This window comes from Eriocheir sinensis, chromosome 57, assembly GCF_024679095.1.
Source record: "Eriocheir sinensis breed Jianghai 21 chromosome 57, ASM2467909v1, whole genome shotgun sequence".
NCBI lineage: Eukaryota > Metazoa > Arthropoda > Malacostraca > Decapoda > Varunidae > Eriocheir > Eriocheir sinensis.
In genome coordinates, this window is record NC_066565.1 from 252,267 (window position 1) to 267,500 (window position 15,234).

At 46.4% G+C, this 15,234-nt stretch overlaps 1 protein-coding gene and 1 long non-coding RNA gene across 2 annotated transcripts; both read left to right on the plus strand.

Moving 5' to 3' along the window:
• The first annotated feature begins 1,658 nt into the window (after positions 1–1,658).
• Positions 1,659–11,903, plus strand: LOC126984372 (uncharacterized). Its single transcript, XM_050838005.1, has 9 exons — positions 1,659–1,853; positions 2,733–2,895; positions 3,476–3,596; positions 3,818–4,012; positions 6,588–6,733; positions 7,151–7,258; positions 8,031–8,227; positions 9,109–9,213; positions 10,204–11,903. The coding sequence occupies exons 1-9, from the start codon at positions 1,753–1,755 to the stop codon at positions 10,463–10,465; spliced, it is 1,398 nt and encodes a 465-aa protein (XP_050693962.1). The 5' UTR covers positions 1,659–1,752; the 3' UTR covers positions 10,466–11,903.
• Positions 4,505–6,079, plus strand: LOC126984375 (uncharacterized). The gene is made up of 3 exons (XR_007736609.1): positions 4,505–5,557; positions 5,631–5,828; positions 5,888–6,079. It is a non-coding gene; the product is annotated as an uncharacterized LOC126984375 (long non-coding RNA).
• Positions 11,904–15,234: the final 3,331 nt, after the last annotated feature.

A 15,234-nucleotide genomic window follows, 5' to 3' on the forward strand; every position in this document is an offset into this window, starting at 1 on the left:
TGTATCATCTATTTTTTGGGTTTATATCATGGCACAAATTTGTCCCGTCGTTGTTTCCGGGTTAATCTTCATCTCTCACTTTCCTTCCTCTCTTTCTTTCTCATTTCCTTCTTTATCACCATCACCACCATCATTATCACTATCATCATTACAGTATCCGAGCGGTCTAGAACACTCAGCCGTCAACGGAGACACAAAACTTCAACCGATCAACGCCGGACAATCCCAACGGAAGAATTGATCCTGCAAAACCTAGGCCTGGAAGAGGAGGAGGAGGAGGAGGAAGAGAAGAGGTCCAACAGATTGCATATCAACCATGGAGGAGGAGAAGAAGAGGAAGGAAGAGGAGGAGGAGGATATCAGTGTCTCTGTTGCAAATGCTTTAACTTCAAGCTTGACTATGATGATTTTACAGCTGTCCTGACCTTCAACTACAACCTGAATTCAAGCTGTGGGTCAGCCTGCTCTGGTAAGCTGTGTGTGTGTGTGTGTGTGTGTGTTTATGTATGTATGTCTTGTATCTGTTAATATCTCTCTCTCTCTCTCTCTCTCTCTCTCTCTCTCTCTCTCTCTCTCTCTCTCTCTCTCTCTCTCTCTCTCTCTCTCTCTCTCTCTCTCTCTCTCTCTCTCTCTCTCTCTCTCTCTCTCTCTCTCTCTCTCTCTCTCTCTCTCTCTCTCTCTCTCTCTCTCCTTCCTTCCTTCCTTCTCTCTCCTTCCTTCCTTCTCTTCTCTTCCTTCCCTTCCCTTCTCTTCCCTCTTCCTTCCTTCCATTCCCTCTCTTCCTTCCCTTCCTTCCATTCTCTCTTCCTTCTCTCCCTTCTCTTCCCTTCCTTCCATTCCTTCTCTTCCTTTGCTTCCCTTCCCTTCCATTCCGTTCTCTTCCTTTCCCTTCCCTTCTCTTCCATTCCCTTCTCTTCCTTTCCCTTCCCTTTCCTTCCATTCCCTTCCCTTCTCTTCCCTTCCCTTCCCTTCCCTTCCATTCCCTTCTCTTCCTTTCCCTTTCCTTCCATTCCCTTCCCTTCTCTTCCCTTCCCTTCCCTTTCCTTCCATTCCCTTCTCTTCCTTTCCCTTCCCTTTCCTTCCATTCCCTTCTCTTCCTTTCCCTTCCCTTTCCTTCCATTCCCTTCTCTTCCTTTCCCTTCCCTTTCCTTCCATTCCCTTCCCTTCCCTTCCCTTCCATTCCCTTCTCTTCCTTTCCCTTCCCTTTCCTTCCATTCCCTTCTCTTCCTTTCCCTTCCCTTTCCTTCCCTTCCCTTCCCTTCCCTTCTCTTCCCTTCCATTCCCTTCCCTTCTCTTCCCTTCCCTTCCATTCCCTTCTCTTCCTTTCCCTTCCCTTTCCTTCCATTCCCTTCTCTTCCTTTCCCTTCCTTTCCTTCCATTCCTTCTCTTCCTTTCCCTTCCTTCCCTACCATTCCCTTCTCTTCCCTTCCCTTTCCTTCCATTCCCTTCTCTTCCTTTCCCTTCCCTTTCCTTCCATTCCCTTCTCTTCCTTTCCCTTCCCTTTCCTTCCATTCCCTTCTCTTCCTTTCCCTTCCCTTCCCTTCTCTTCCTTTCCCTTTCCTTCCCTTCCCTTCCCTTCTCTTCCTTTCCCTTCCCTTCCCTTCTCTTCCTTTCCCTTTCCTTCCCTTCCCTTCCCCTCCCCTCCCTTCCCTTCCCTTCCCTAACAAAGCCTCTCTCTCACAGGGCCCAGTACTGTTCAGGGACATCCGCCGAGGCTGTTATTTCATTGAACTCAAACCCCAGTTGTACAGAATGCCGGAACGCACTCACTTCCTCTGGGCCGAGCCGTCGATACAGGTCACCAACATGAACAACTGGACCACTGTATTCTTCCTTGACCCCAACCCTCAGAGGTAAGACCATGGGACATATTTCTATGGATTTTAGGGGCCATGCATACATTTGACAAGGCTTTCGGGGGAGGTTTAGGGCATTTCCAGGGGTAGTTTTGTGACCCTGGTGGTAGTCTGATCCTTTCTCTGTACCGTAACCTAAGAAACACACATTTGACAGGGCTTTTGAGGGATGTTTGAGGCATTTCCAGGGGTAGTTTTGTGACCCTGGTGGTAGTCTGACCTTTCCTCTGTACTGTAACCTAAGAAACGCACATTTGAAAGGGCTTTCGAGGGATGTTTGGGCCATTTCCAGGGGTAGTTTTGTGACCCTGCTGGTAGTGTGACCCTTCATCTGGTCTATTAGCCTAAGAAATACATATTTAACAAGGCTTTCATGGGAGTTTTAGGGCATTTCTAGGGGTAGTTTCATGACCCTGGTGGTAGTCTGACCCTTCCTCTGTACCATGAACCTAACAAACCACTCATTCGAACCTTCCTGACCTTTCTGTGACCTTTGAAAACAGTCAATATGAGAGGTCACTTTCATGGATAGAAGACTTAAATTTTGGGTCAAAACAAGAACAATTTCTGAGAGTAACATGATCTAACATACACATTTCCAGGAGGTCTTATGATATCCCCAATGAGGGAGGGGATTTTGGCCGTGTGCAAATTTCTTTATTATTATTACCATTTAATTCTGCATGTTTTCATATTATAATGATTATTGATTATGTTGAGTATATGAAAAAACTTGTTTATATCATTAGCGACATTTGACATTTAAATTTTTGTTTTATATATATATACATGATGATTATATTTGAGTGGCTGAAAACTTATTTATTATAATAGCGCGAACATTTGAAATGAATGCGTTCAAACACACATTTCCAGGAGGTCCATGATGGTGCGCTGGTCCGTGGTGCGCCCGTACAATTTCTCCGAGTACGAGCTGACCCTGCACCACCACGCCGTGCTCCCTATCAAGTGCACCGGCAAGGAGATATTCCCGAACATGTCCATAATTCCTGCGCAGGGTCGCCTAGTGTTGTCCAAGGTAAATACAGGTTAGATTCATGTATTTGCTGACCTCTCTTTGGTGTGTGTGTGTGTGTGTGTGTGCGTGTGTTTGGGATATGGAACCGTCACTCGTGTGGTCTGATTTTCTATGTAATTCTATGTAATTCACTCACTTACCCAGCCAGCCAGCCATTCACTTATTTACTTATTCACTTTACACATTTACTTACATTATTTTACTCCTTACTCATTACTTACACACCCATTGACATATTCCAGACCTTCCTTCCTTCCTTCCTTATTTCCTTCTTCCTTCCTTCCTTTTTTCCCTAATCCATTCAGTCAGTCAGTTGGTCAGTCAGCCACTCCCTTCCTCCCTCTGTCCTTCCTTCCTTCAGTCAGTTAGTCAGTCAGCCACTCCCTTCCTCCTTCCATCCTTCCTTCCTTCAATCAGTTAGTCAGTCAGCCACTCCCTCCCTCCTTCCTTCCTTCCTTCAGTCAGTTAGTCAGTCAGCCACTCCCTTCCTCCCTCCCTCCTTCCTTCCTTCCTTCCTTCCTTCCTTCAATCAGTCAGCAAGTCCCTCCTTCCTCCTCTCATCTCCCTTCCTTCCTTCCAGCCGGAGTATCCCTTCTTCAACCTGAGCAGCGGATGGTACTGTGCGCGAGTCACCCCGAGGGATGAGCGCTGCCCCATAGATGGTTGTCAGGTGATCTCCAGCCGTGCCGTACATCTGTCTGGTGCGTCTGTGTGTGTGTGTGTGTGTGTGTGTGTGTGTGTTTTAGTTTTCCTTCCGTTCCCTTCCCTTCCTTTCCTTTCCCTTTCCTTCACTTCCCTTCCCTACTACTACTACTACTACTACTACTACTACTACTACTACTACTCCTACCACTACTACTACTACTACTACAACAACCACTACTACCATTACTAACAGTCTCTTCCTTTCCCTCCCCTTCAGAACCAGAGGAGTGGACATGTTCCGAGGGTGTGAACGAGAACGGAGAGTGCGTGGAGGGGAGTGCGCTGGGGCTGAGTCTGCTGGTGGTGGGGTGTGTGGTTGGGGCGTTGGTGACAGGCGTAACGGTGGCGTGGGGTCTGCTGCACTTGTGGCCGAGCCTCAGCCAGTTTTTCTCGACGACGCACTACTCCCCAGGTAAGGCAGTCGGTTGATATTTTCCTGAGGGGCTGGACGCTTTACGGCTCTCCTCCATTCTACTCTGTCCTGCCCGATGCTCGTCCAATCCCATCAGTGCCAAGTCTTCCTGTATACACCTTCCCCACGTTTTCCTAGGTCTACCAACTGGTCTCCTTCCTTCTACCTCCATTCTACTCTATCTTCTGCCCAATGCTCATCCAATCCCATCAGTGCTGTCTTCCTGTATACACCTCCACGTTTTCCTAGGTCTACCAACTGGTCTCCTTCCTTCTACCTCCAATCTCTCCAAAACTCCCAGCACTGTATCCTCCCCTGCTCTCTTTACATGTCCAAACCATTGGAGTCTTTCCCTTCTGAACACTGTTTCCAGGTCCTCTACTAAAACTCCCAGCACTGTATCCTCCCCTGCTCTCTTTACATGTCCAAACCATTGGAGTCTTTCCCTTCTGAACATCTCTTTACATGTCCAAACCATTGGAGTCTTTCCCTTCTGAACAGTTTCCAGGTCCTCTACTAAAACTCCCAGCACTGTGTCCTCCCCTGCCCTCTTTACATGTCCAAACCATCGGAGTCTTTCCCTTCTGAACACTGTTTCCAGGTCCTCTACTAAAACTCCCAGCACTGTATCCTCCCCTGCCCTCTTTACATGTCCAAACCATTGGAGTCTTTCCCTTCTGAACAGTTTCCAGGTCCTCTACTAAAACTCCCAGCACTGTATCCTCCCCTGCTCTCTTTACATGTCCAAACCATCGGAGTCTTTCCCTTCTGAACAGTTTCCAGGTCCTCTACTAAAACTCCCAGCACTGTATCCTCCCCTGCCCTCTTTACATGTCCAAACCATCGGAGTCTTTCCCTTCTGAACAGTTTCCAGGTCCTCTACTAAAACTCCCAGCACTGTATCCTCCCCTGCTCTCTTTACATGTCCAAACCATCGGAGTCTTTCCCTTCTGAACAGTTTCCAGGTCCTCTACTAAAACTCCCAGCACTGTATCCTCCCCTGCTCTCTTTACATGTCCAAACCATCGGAGTCTTTCCCTTCTGAACAGTTTCCAGGTCCTCTACTAAAACTCCCAGCACTGTATCCTCCCCTGCTCTCTTTACATGTCCAAACCATCGGAGTCTTTCCATCTGAGCACTGTTTCCAGGTCCTCTACTCCACATCTGTTAGCCACATAATTTTCAAAGGCAGCCTGGGTATTAGGTCATTATAATTATCAGTAGTTCCCTATATGCATCTGTCCAGCTGCAGAACTAAGGAAAAGATTTGAAGAAAGTGTGAGATCTGACAGACAGTTCACCACACACACACTCTTGCACTCTCTGGTAGAAGGAATCATGAATGCCAAACCGTGAGAGTGACAGGCTTGGCATTCATGATTTCTTTCAACCAGTGAGTGACAAACCTACGAGGAGAGACCATCAACTCACCACTGGCAGCTGGAATGATGTTGCTGGTGCCTGCTTGAACATTACCTTTAACCCGTCCGCTGCGACTGGCACGGATTTTGCCTTCACTGGTAGCCCGGTAACATACACTCCCAGGTCTTCCTCTGCCTCTGTGGTGGATAGTGGAGTGTTTCCATCCACTGGTAGCCCCTGTAACATACACTCCCAGGTCTTCCTCTGCCTCTGTGGTGGATAGTGGAGTGTTTCCCATGTGGTATTGGCATGCTGGATATCCCTTCACTGGTAGCCTGGTAACATACACTCCCAGGTCTTCCTCTGCCTCTGTGGTGGATAGTGGAGTGTTTCCCATGTGGTATTGGTGTGCTGGATATCCCTTCACTGGTAGCCTGGTAACATACACTCCCAGGTCTTCCTCTGCCTCTGTGGTGGATAGTTCACTGGTAGCCTGGTAACATACACTCCCAGGTCTTCCTCTGCCTCTGTGGTGGATAGTGGAGTGTTTCCCATGTGGTATTGGTGTGCTGGATATCCCTTCACTGGTAGCCTGGTAACATACACTCCCAGGTCTTCCTCTGCCTCTGTGGTGGATAGTGGAGTGTTTCCCATGTGGTATTGGTGTGCTGGATATCCCTTCACTGGTAGCCTGGTAACATAAACTCCCAGGTCTTTCTCTGCCTCTGTGGTGGATAGTGTAGTGTTTCCCATGTGGTATTGGCATGCTGGATATCCCTTCACTGGCCTCTCCAGGTCTTTCTCTGCCTCTGTGGTGGATAGTGTGTGCTGGATATCCCTTCACTGGTAGCCTGGTAACATAAACTCCCAGGTCTTTCTCTGCCTCTGTGGTGGATAGTGTAGTGTTTCCCATGTGGTATTTCTGTGGTAGATATCCCCTTCCAAGATGCAGGACTTTACATTTTTACTCCATTCCTGTAGCTTGTTGAGGTCTTCTGCTAGGACATCCACAGTCAAGGGGTTAAGAATGGCAAAAATACTTCCCTTTTTCAAGCAGTTTATGTGTTAACTTTTGGGTTTTAGAGGCAGCCGTGCATTTCAGGTCATTCCTCCTTCTCAGTCTCTCTCTTCTTCATCTTTCTCTTCCTTTCCACTACACTACAACCCTTCCCAGTACTATCTCAAGGCTTGCTAAAGGGTGCCTCTTCCTCAGTGCCACTTCGGACGGGTGCCAAGGCCAGCAGAGGACAGAAGCAAGTGGTCCTGTTAGTTTGGACGCCACAAGGACCCTATGGAGTGCAGTTCATGCCAATAATCGCTGCTTTTAAGACAGTTTTGAGGACCTACGGCAACTGTGAGGTATGTGTGTGTGTGTGTGTGTGTGTGTGTGTGTGTGTGTGTGTGTGAAAGTTATGGGAAGGAAAGGAAAGAGAGAGAGAGGAAAAGGAAGGGAAGGAAAGGAGGAAGAGGAGGAGGGGAAGAATGTTTGTGTGTGTGTGTGTGTGTGTGTGTGTGTGTGTGTGTGTGTGTGTGTGTGTGTGTGTGTGTGTGTGTGTGTGTGTGTAGGAGGAAGTTATGGGAAGGAAAAGGAAGGGAAGGAAAGTAGGAAGAGGAGGAGGAGGGGGAAGAATGTGTGTGTGTGTGTGTGTGTGTGTGTGTGTGTGTGTGTGTGTTTAAAGTCATTTCCAACACATTATCAATATATTTTTCTTCATGTGACATTTTATCTACAACCTACTACTACTACTACTACTTCTAATGAGGACTATTTTGCAGGTGTATGACTATCTGGAACTATCCTCGCTACCTGAGAAACACCAGCTGCAATTACTGTCCGCTCCAACCACCTGGCTTGACTCCATCCTCGCGAACCACTCCATCAAGGTACGCACACACACACACACACACACACACACACACACGCACACACACTTTCTTCCTCTGTTCTATATATTTTTGTTTCTTTTTTTTCATTTAATTCTCTCTCTCTCTCTGTCTCTCTCCTCCTCCTCCTCCTCCTCTTCTTCTCTTATACACCTTCTCCTCCTCCTTCTCTTATACCTCCTCCTCCTCCTCCTCCTCTTATACCTCCTCCTTTTCATTCTATTGCCTTCTCTTCCCCTCTTAATTCTCCTCCTCCTCCTCCACCTCTTCCTCCTTCTCTTCCCTTCCCTTTCCTTCTTCCTCTTCCTCCTCCTTCTCTCCTCCTTTTCATTCTATTGGCTTCTCTTCCCCTTCTAATTCTCCTCCTCCTCCTCCTCCTCCTGAGAGCCCGGGTTCGATTCCCAGGCGGAGTGGAAAAACTTGGGCGGCTTTTCTGATACCCTACACCCCTGTCCACCCAGCAGTGAATGGGTACCAGGTATTAATCGGGGGTTGTGTCCCGTCTCCTGGGATCTGTTCCCTTCTCCTATAACTCCTTCCTCTCCTGTCTCTCTCCGGCATATGACCACAGATGTTGCGCCGACTAAACCAAACTTTCCAACTTTCCTCCTCCTCCTCTTCCTCCTTTTCATTCTATTGCATTCTCTTCCCCTTCTACTTCTCCTCCTTTTCCTCCTCCTCCTCCCTTCCCTTTCCTTCTTCCTCCTCCTCCCTTCCTTTCCCTCTTAATCACCCTCAACCATACCTTCTAACAACCAAAATCGTCCCCCAGGTCATAATCGTAGCCACCGAAGGCGCTTGGGAACACCAGGTTGAGTGGAGCCAGGTCACGCCCACCCCAAGCAAGAAGGGCGACCTGACCTCGACCCCCGGCAATGCGCATGACCAGATTCTGTTCCCGTACCTTCTGCGTCGCCTCCATGAACAGACGGATCTTGCGGGAGACTACTCTAGGGTCTTCCATGTAAGGTCAGTGACGGAGACTACTACTACTACTATTATGTCTACTATTTCTCCTTTCTTTGTCATATCTTTTTCTTCTTCCTTCTTTGAGTATTCCTCCTCCTCCTCCTCCTCCTCCTTCTTCTTTTCTCCATTCCTCCTCCTCCTGTTGTTTCTCCTTCATTCTCTCCCATTCCTCATCTTCTTTGTCTTCCTCCTGTTTCTCCTTTCTTTTCCCTCTCCTCTTCTTCCTCCTCCTCCTCCTCCTCTTCCTCTGTCATTCCTCTCTTTCCTTTCATACAAACATAAAATCAATCAGTATTTCCACACATTTATTTTATCTCATTTCCAAGCTTTCCGAGGTCATTCAAGCCTCATACAAGCTCTCAAATATACATACAGCTTAGTTAGACATTCATACAGCCTCAGGGATATGAATACAGCCTCTACACATCCATGCAACCCTAATATCAACCCAGAATCAACCAGTATTTCCTTGCATTCATTTGATCTCATTTCCAAGCTTTCCGAGGTCATTTAAGCCTCATTTAAGCCTCAACCAAGCTTTCAAACACTCATACAGCATCTGGGGTTCTAATACAGCCTCTACACACCCATGCAACCCTAATATCAACCCAGAATCAACCAGTATTTCCTTGCATTCAATTTGTCTCATTTCCAAGCTTTCCGAGGTCATTTAAGCCTTATACTAGCCTTGCATTCAATTTGTCTCATTTCCAAGCTTTCCGAGGTCATTTAAGCCTTATACTAGCCTCATTTAAGCCTCAACCAAGCTTTCAAACACTCATACAGCATCTGGGGTTCTAATACAGCCCCTACACACCCATGCAACCCTTCTATCAACCCAGAATCAACCAGTATTTCCTTGTAATTGTAATTTTTTCCAGGTTCTCTGACGTGAGCCCAGCATCCGTCGAGCTCACCCACGTCGTGTCTCTCAAGCGATACAAGATTCCTGAGCATCTCAAGAGCCTGGCGACCTCAGTGCATGGGTACGTGTGTGTGTGTGTGTGTGTGTGTGTGTGTGTGTGTTTTCCTCTCCTCCGCCTTCTTTTTCTTCAACTCTTTCTTCTTTTTTCCTCCATTTTTTTTACTTCCTTTCTCTTCTTTCCTTCTCCTCCTCTTCCTCATTCATATCCTCTTCCTCCTCTCTTCCCTTCTTTCCTTCCTTCTATCTCCTCTTCCTCCTTTCCTCTCCATTTCTGTTATTTCTTCTCCTTTCTTCCTTATTTCCTTCTCCTCCTCCTTTCCTCTCCATTTTTGTTATTTCTTTCTCCTCCTCTCTTCTTTCCTCCTCCTCTTCCTCCTTGCTTTGTCCTGTAATTCCTTCCTTCTCCTCTTCTTTCCTTCCTTCTTTCATCCTCTTCTATTCTCTTCCTCTCCATTCTTGTTATTCTCTCTCTCTCTCTCTCTCTAAGGATAGATAAACATTATTTTTTGTTTATTTTTATACTTTTATTTCTTAACAGTAGACAATTTCTTAAATATCTTCCTCCTCCTCCTCCTCCTCCTCTTCTTCCTCCTCCTATTCTTTTCTTCCCTCTCTCCTCTTCTCTCCATTTATTTCCCTTCTCTCTCTCTCTCTCTCTCTCTCTCTCTCTCTCTCTCTCTCTCTCTCTCTCTCTCTCTCTCTCTCTCTCTCTCTCTCTCTCTCTCTCTCTCTCTCTCTCTCTCTCTCTCTCTCTCTCTCTCTCCCCTCCTCCTCTTTTCCTTCTTCCTCTCCCCCATTTCCTTTGTTATTCCTTCCTTCGCTCTTCCCCTCCCTTCTGTTCTCTTCCCCAATCCTCCTCCTCTTTCCTCTTCCTCCTCCTCTCATTTAATCTCTTCTCCCTCTTCCATCTCTTCCTTGTCATCCTCCTCCTCCTCTCATATCTCTTCCTTAACTCTTCTTCCTCTCCTCCTTCCCTTTCCCACTCTACCTCTCCTCCTCCTCTTCCTACTCCTTTCCTCCTCCTCTCATACCTTCTTTCTCTTCCTTCCAGCGGTGGGGCTTTGACAACCTTCGAGGACCCTAAGGACGACCAGCTGGCGGAACTACGAGCAGCTCTCTCCTTGCACCCGAACTTCCGAGGCCACATGGACCCCAAAGATGACCCACAGTGGCTGCCCTTAGTTGAGAACGGCCACTCAACCATACCCGACGTGGCCATCAACTGCGTCAGAGTCTCGGAGGGGTCGAAATCGGTTACGCCTTCGGTTGACTCGAGTCCGGTGGCCAATGGGAGCGTCCGAGAGATCCGGTAGCTTCGGTTGGGTTGGTCTCGGTTGTGGCGGTGGATGTTGTCTGCCATGAACCTGTTGGTGGAGAGGTTTTGGGTGGATTAGGTGTGTGTGTGTTCCTCCTCCTCGTCCTCCTCTCCTATTCATCCTCTGTTTCCTCCTCTTCTCCCTCCATTCCCTCCTATTCTTTCTCCTTGTAATTATCCTCCCCTCTTCATCTCCCTTTCTTCCTCTTGTTTATTCTGTGTGTGTGTGTGTATTTTCCTCCTCCTCCTCCAATTCTCTCTCTCTCTCTCTCTCTCTCTCTCTCTCTCTCTCTCTCTCTCTCTCTCTCTCTCTCTCTCTCTCTCTCTCTCTCTCTCTCTCTCTCTCTCTCTCTCTCTCTCTCTCTCTCTCTCTCTCTCTCTCTCTCTCTCTCTCTCTCTCTCTCTCTCTCTCTCTCTCTCTCTCTCTCTCTCTCTCTCTCTCTCTCTCTCTCTCTCTCTCTCTCTCTCTCTCTCTCAAACACATGAACACACACACATACACATGAATACACACAAGATACTGAAAATAGAACAATCTCTCTCTCTCTCTCTCACAAACACATGAAAACACACACATGATACTGAAAATAGAACAATCTCTCTCTCTCTCTCTCTCTCACACACACACACACACACACACACACACACACACACACACACACACACACACACACACAGACACACACACACAAACACACACAATATACTGAAAATAGAACAATTCTCTCTTATTCTTCCTCCAATTCCTCTTTATCCTCCTCCTCTTCTTCCATTCTCCGTTCCTTCTCTTCCCTTCCCATTCCTTTCCTCCCCTTCTTCTCCCTTCCTCATTTCCTCCATATCCCCCTCCTCCTCGTGATTATTTTGTGTGTGTGTGTGTTTGTGTGTGTGTGTGTGTGTTATTGTCATTGATCAAAATACGCATCTATTGTGTATGGCGTTATAATGTATAGTGACGACCCTTATAGTGTTTTTTAAGTTAATTTCTAAGTTAATTTATTACTGCAACATTCCAAGGCTAACTGTGTGTGTGTGTGTGTGTGTGTGTGTGTGTGTGTGTGTGTGTGTGTGTGTGTGACTTACTCTCCCTCTTGTCTTCCTCCTCCCTCTCTCTTCTTTCCTCCTCCTCCTCTGATAAGTTGGAAACAGGAGGAGGAGGATGATAAAAAAATGACGAGGAATGGGAAAGATTGAGGAGGAGGAAGAATGGAGAGAAGAGGAAAGAGGAGGAGGAGGAGGAGGAGAGGAAGATGCTAGAGGGAAGGGAAGAAGAGCAATAGGAGGAAGAGGAGAAGATGTGGGAGGATTAGTTATAAAATGAGTTAGCTGTGGCATTAAGAATAAGTCCAACCACACTGAACTTTTGTGATATTTGCCTTGTAGTGGTCTGTGTGTGTGTGTCCATCTTTGTACAAATAATAAAGTTACTCTCTGAATGGCTGTCTTCCTAACCTGAGAGAGAGAGAGAGAGAGAGAGAGAGAGAGAGAGAGAAAACTGGAGGGAAAGGGAGATAAAAGAGTGGTAAGCAAAGGAGAGAGAGAGAGAGAGAGAGAATTACATGCATTTAAATCCCACTAGCACCCCGTCAACCACCACCACCACCTCGTAAATTTGGCATAATATTAACAGGGAAATGAGAACTAAGGTGTCACTTGTTGCAGTTAGTAAAACAGTTTATTGTCAAAGTTGTTACAGGAACTTATAAACGTCATAAGAAGCTAAAAGAAAGAATTAAACTTCCCAATACAAAATAAAAAGATAAATTGACTTGAGAGAATCATAATTAGCACTAAAAGTTACACTATAGCAGCTTCCACAAACTACCCAGTGATTAAACTTCTAAATACAACATTACTTAACTACAAAACCCATTAAATTACTATCAACTCCCACTTAAGTAACTACAAAATGTTTAAGGATGTTAATAGTATCTGGCATGAATTAACTAATTACTCCTGACACTTAAAAAAATAGACCATACTAGGTTAACTTACTTCAGACACTTAGAAATCACAGTATCGTGGCATGAACTTACTCCAGACACTTAGAATACATTATCGAGGCCTGATCTCATTCCTGACACTTAGAAAATGGACCATACTAGGCTAACTTACTTCAGACACTTAGAAATTATATTATCGTGGCATGAACTTACTCCAGACACTTAGAAAATATATTATCGAGGCCTGATCTTACTCCAGCCACTTAGAAAATTGAGTATATAAGGCTCAACTGATACCAGACACTCGGGAAGTTAACCATAGTACATGAGGTGTCGCCCGCTGCACATCAGGACACATTGGACTCCGCGCGCTGCTCAGAGGGCGATTCCCTTCCCCTTTCATCCTGCCAGCCTCGCTCCGGCCCTCCAGCTGGGGTACACACACACACACCGCCCACACGACTCACAAGCTAAAGAATAAGGTTACGGAGGGTTTACACATCACCACACACCAAGATATTAACAGGAGAGCTGGTGGCAGGGCGGGGCAGTGTGTGTGTAGGGGGGGGGAGGGGGAGGGAATGACGCGGGCAGCCCAGCAGCTGACAGGATGAAAGGGAAAGTGATGACGCGCCGCCTCGCCCCAACAGCTGAGCGCGGGGCGTCCAGTGTGTGTCCCATGTGCAGCGGGCGAAACCTTATTATAATTACTTACTATAGTTTATTTCCTGAGTCTGGTATCAGTTTAGCCTTCTTTACTCTATTTTCAAAGTGTCGGGGATAAGTTAATCTGTCGCTTCGCCCCCAGCCGAGCGAGGGGCAGAGGCGGCGACCTTGGTGACTCGCTCTGAGCAGTGGGCGGGGCGAACAGTGTGTCCCTGTGCAGAGGCATGGCAGAGGGTGACACCACTCCATAAATAATAGATACAAGTAACTTGAGAGAGGATGACCACGCGGGCCAACCTCGCCGCCGCAGAAGGGCCACCCGGCTGCTCGCCCACGGAGTGCTGGCTTTTAATTTCCACTGCGTGTGTGCTCCGCGCGCTGTCCGGCGGGCGAGGCAGGACAGACACGCACAGCGACCCAAATCTCCCCCTTCTCCCCTTACCCTCTACTCCCTCGCGCCCGCTGCACACAACCCTTCCGGGGCCCGACCCTTCCCTTGCTCACTTCTGTGCGCTCTCCAAGTTCACCTACTTGACAAGGCTTTCGTAGGAGTTACGGGGATTTCCAGTAAGTAGTACAATGACCCTGGTGGTAGTCTGACGTCCCTTCTCCTAGTGTTAGTTTATAGGCTTTAACGTTAGTTAATCAGGCCACACAGATATATGCTGTCCAGTTTTGGTGCCCACACTATTCTATATACATAATGCACATCAACTTGATAGAATCAGTTCAGAGGAGGATGACCAAGATGATTCAGGGGCTTAGGAACCTCCCATATCAAGATATCATATCACATTTACCTTCCATTAATTAATTCCCTCCTTACCATGTCTTTCTCTCCCTTCCCTTTCGTTCTCTAACATTTCCTTCCCTTCTCTTTCTCTTCACCTTCTTCATCCATGTCTTTCCTTCCTCTCTTTCTTCCTTATACCCTTCGTTTATCACATTTTCCTTCCATTCCCTCCTTTCCATGTCTTTTTCGTTTATCACATTTTCCTTCCATTCCCTCCTTTCCATGTCTTTCTCTCCCTTCCCTTCACCTTTATCTATGTCTTCCCTTCCTCTTCTTCCTTATACCCTCCGTTTATCTCATTTTCCTTCTCTATCCACGTCTTCCCTTCTTCCTTATACCCTCCGTTTATCACATTTTCCTTCTCTTCCCTTCTTTATCCGTCCTTTCTTCCTTTCGCTTATCACATTTTCCTTCGCTTCCCTTCTTTATCCATGTCTTCCCTTCCCTTCGCTTATTTTCACGTTAATTATAACACGAAACACTGGGACTCACGTAGACGATAAAAAAGATAATAGAGAAAGAAATAAACGAGAAATTAAATATGAAAGGAAGGAGATGGGAGAAAATAATGATAAATGAAGAAATAGCTGGACACATAGAGGAAACATACGATAAACAAGGAAATACACAATAAACCAATAAATATGCAATACAATAGATCAATATAACAGGTCTTAAAAGGCATACGTGGCCGAGGATATGAAGGGCCCGGGAGCGACCTGCAGCAGACATCCCCCACCTGTGAACACCTGAGAGGCACTGATTGTTTACCTCTGCGGACTGCGTTATAAGATCGTCGTACTTCGCCTCTTGTTCTCCGATTTCCCACCCAAAGACTGTCTCCTTCACTCCAATAACTACATTCATTTATAGTTACCGTTGAAAGGCTTAATATTTTTGTTTTGCTATAATCGAGTCTAAAAACAGTAAATTCAATGGTGGATACGATAATCTGGCACACCTGTAATGTTCTGCCCAGCCCTACACTAACTCAATTATTTTTTTTTCTTTTCTTTCCTTTTACTGTTACCTTTTCCTCCCCTCCATCTTTCTTTACCTTCTTCCTGTTATATTTCTCTTACATAATTACATTCCTTTCCTATACTTCCCCCTTTCTCTTCAAACTGTCAATCAACCAATCAATCTCTCAACTAATTCTTCATCTTTTCCTCCTTTCCCAACCCGTCTTTTCATTTTTCTCTTACATAATTACATTCCTTTCCTATACTTCCCCTTTCTCTTCAAACTGTCAATCAATCAATCTCTCAACTAATTCTTCATCTTTTCCTCCTTTCCCAACCCGTCTTTTCATATTTCTCTTACATAATTAGATTCCTTTTCTATACTTCCCCCTTTTTCTTCAAA

Excerpts from the sequence above, each read along its gene's own strand:
- LOC126984372 (XM_050838005.1), top strand. The coding sequence starts at position 1,753 with ATGCCGGAACGCACTCACTTCCTCTGGGCCGAGCCGTCGATACAGGTC. Across the intron at positions 1,854-2,732 it reads CTTGACCCCAACCCTCAGAG|GAGGTCCATGATGGTGCGCT; the intron begins GTAAGACCATGG and ends ACACATTTCCAG. Across the intron at positions 7,259-8,030 it reads TCGCGAACCACTCCATCAAG|GTCATAATCGTAGCCACCGA; the intron begins GTACGCACACAC and ends ATCGTCCCCCAG.